General features: G+C 42.0%; 1 protein-coding gene across 1 annotated transcript in view; it reads right to left on the bottom strand.

The window, feature by feature from the left end:
• Positions 1 to 273: 273 nt before the first annotated feature.
• Positions 274 to 2,448, bottom strand: part of CCDC62 (coiled-coil domain containing 62) — a 36,470-nt gene continuing 34,295 nt past the window's right edge. The window contains exon 11 of the mRNA XM_008050408.1: positions 274 to 435. Coding sequence (XP_008048599.1) covers positions 274 to 435 — 162 coding nt within the window. The remainder of the gene's footprint in view (positions 436 to 2,448) is intronic.

Here is a 2,448-nt window from a genome sequence, read left to right on the forward strand (position 1 = left end):
CTACTGCACTCCAGCCTTGGTGGCAGAGATTCTGTCTCTAAACAAACAAAATAAAATAAAATTCCCAAGAATGTATACTTTTATGCCCCAGGTGATTTGGAAGAGGAAGTTTGGATGCAGTGACATTTGAGTATGACATCTTCCTCTTTGAAACAAACAAGCTATCTCCCTCCCCAGAGACACACAGAAACTTTCATTCTACCAGAAAGGCTGCCCTGCCAGTGATGTTTGCACACTAGTATTCAGTGGTGGACTCAGATACTGCAATTATAATCAGAAGGAAACACGTACATTTTTGGCACTGCTGTTGAGATTTTCACAGCCGATGGGCAGCAACGTGCTCAGCTCCAGATCAGTCACCATCTGACGAGATTCTGCCAGCAAGCGCTGCAGCTTACTTGTGGGTGAAAAACTGTCCTGGGAAGATAATACCATGTAAACATGCATGAAATTAAGAAGAGTTTTTAAATATTTATGTTTACAAATACAACGTTACAAACACAAATGTAAACTACCTATTAATATGTCTGTGACTTTAGATATTACAAAACAAAGCAGGACATCAAATAGTAGAATAACAAAATTCCTTTTATTCTTAGATCCTACTCAGTTAAATAATTTGAGTTAAACAGAACTTACTACAACTAATTAAGTAACATCTGTGTGACAAATGAATGCTAGGTATTGGTTAGTTCTCCTAAATCAACTTTTCAAAGCCATATCAGCATGTCAAAATACTTGCAAAATGGAACTCGGACAATAAAGGCTTGTAAACTTTTAGAATTACATGGACATATATCTTAGCTTAATCTTGTCAATTTCCAACTTGAGCATCTGAATTTTTAGATGAAAATGAGTCATTGCCAACTGCCCTCAAAGGGACCTAGAGTAATTTTTTTTTCAAGTTGGAGTCTCACTCTGTCCCCTAGGCTAGAAAGAGCAGTGGCACACTCATGGCCACCTGAGCATTGACCTGCTGGACTCCGGCGATCCTTCTGCCTCAGTCTTCCAAGTAGCCAGAAATACAGGTACGCGCTACCACACTCGGCTAATTTTTTATTTATTGTAGAGACAAAGTCTCGCCAAATTGCACGGGATGGTCTTGAAACCCTGGGCTCAGGCAATCCACTCACCTCAGTCTCTTAAAGTGCTGGGATTACAGACTGAGCCACTGAGCCCAGCCTAGAGTAATTTTTTAAAGAAAAGTTAACTTGGCTGGGCACAGTGGCTCAAACCTGTAATCTCAGCACTTTGGGAGGCTGAGGCAAGAGGATTGCTTAAGCTCAGGGGTTCAAGACCAGCCTGGGCAACTTGGTGAGACCTTGTCTCTACAATAAATCAAAAAATATAAGCTGGGTGTGGTAGCACGTACCTATAGTTACAACTTCTTGGAAGGCTGAGGTGGATGTATCACTTGATACCCAGCAGGCCGGGACTGCGGTGGCCATGAGTGTACCACTGTACTCCAGCCTGGGCAAGAGAGTGAGACTCTGACTTAAAAAAAACAGTTAACTTGTAATTTTTCCTGCTTACTACGGATCTGGCATCTAGAAGATGTTTAAAAACATTTGTCAAATGAATATATATCTGTGTATATATATGGACATCATAGGCTTGCAATATTATGTACTGTCTCAGAAAAAATAGATGCCAACATTGCAAATGGGTCTCCAGGAGCTAAAAAAGGCAATAGTTAATATTTTCTCTCATATTTATAGCCTTGAAAAAATTAACAGCTGCTGGGTACAATGGCTCAAGCCTGTAACCCCAGCACTTTGAGAGGCTGAGGTGAGAGGATTGCCTGAGCCCACGGGCTCATGACCAGCCTGGGCAACATGGCAAGACCTCATCTCTACAATAAATCAAAAAACTAGCCGGGCGTGGTAGCGCGCGCCTGTAGTTCCAGTTACTTGGAAGACTGAAGTGGAAGGATCCCCGGAGCCCAGCAGGTGGACACTGGGGTGGCCGTGAGTGTGCCACTGGTGACAGAGTGAGACTCCAATTCAAAAAAAAAAGAAAAATTAACAGCTTTACTGAGACACAACTGACATAGAAAAACTGTACAATTAAAGTGTACAATCTGATGCATTTCGACACACATACATACCCATAACACCATGGCAACAAAGGATAGCGAGCACATTCGTCACACCCAGGGTCCTTTGAAATTCCTCCCTCTGCCCCTGTGTGTCCCTCCCACATTCCCAGACAGCCACTAATCTGCTATGTATAAGCAGAGGTCAGTCTGTATTTTCTAGAATTTTATACAAATGCATTCAAACTTTGGTATCTTGAACTCAGAGTAATTATCTTGAGATTCGCTTATGTTGCTGTGTGTATAAATAACAGCAACTGGTACAAGCACTTTGTTTTTTGTTTGTTTGTTTGTTTTTGAGTTGAAGTCTCACTCTGTCACCCAGACTGGAGTGCAATGGCCGCTCCCAGCCA

Source organism: Carlito syrichta, unplaced genomic scaffold (genome assembly GCF_000164805.1).
Source record: "Carlito syrichta isolate Samal-C Ts95f unplaced genomic scaffold, Tarsius_syrichta-2.0.1 Scaffold145297, whole genome shotgun sequence".
Lineage (NCBI taxonomy): Eukaryota > Metazoa > Chordata > Mammalia > Primates > Tarsiidae > Carlito > Carlito syrichta.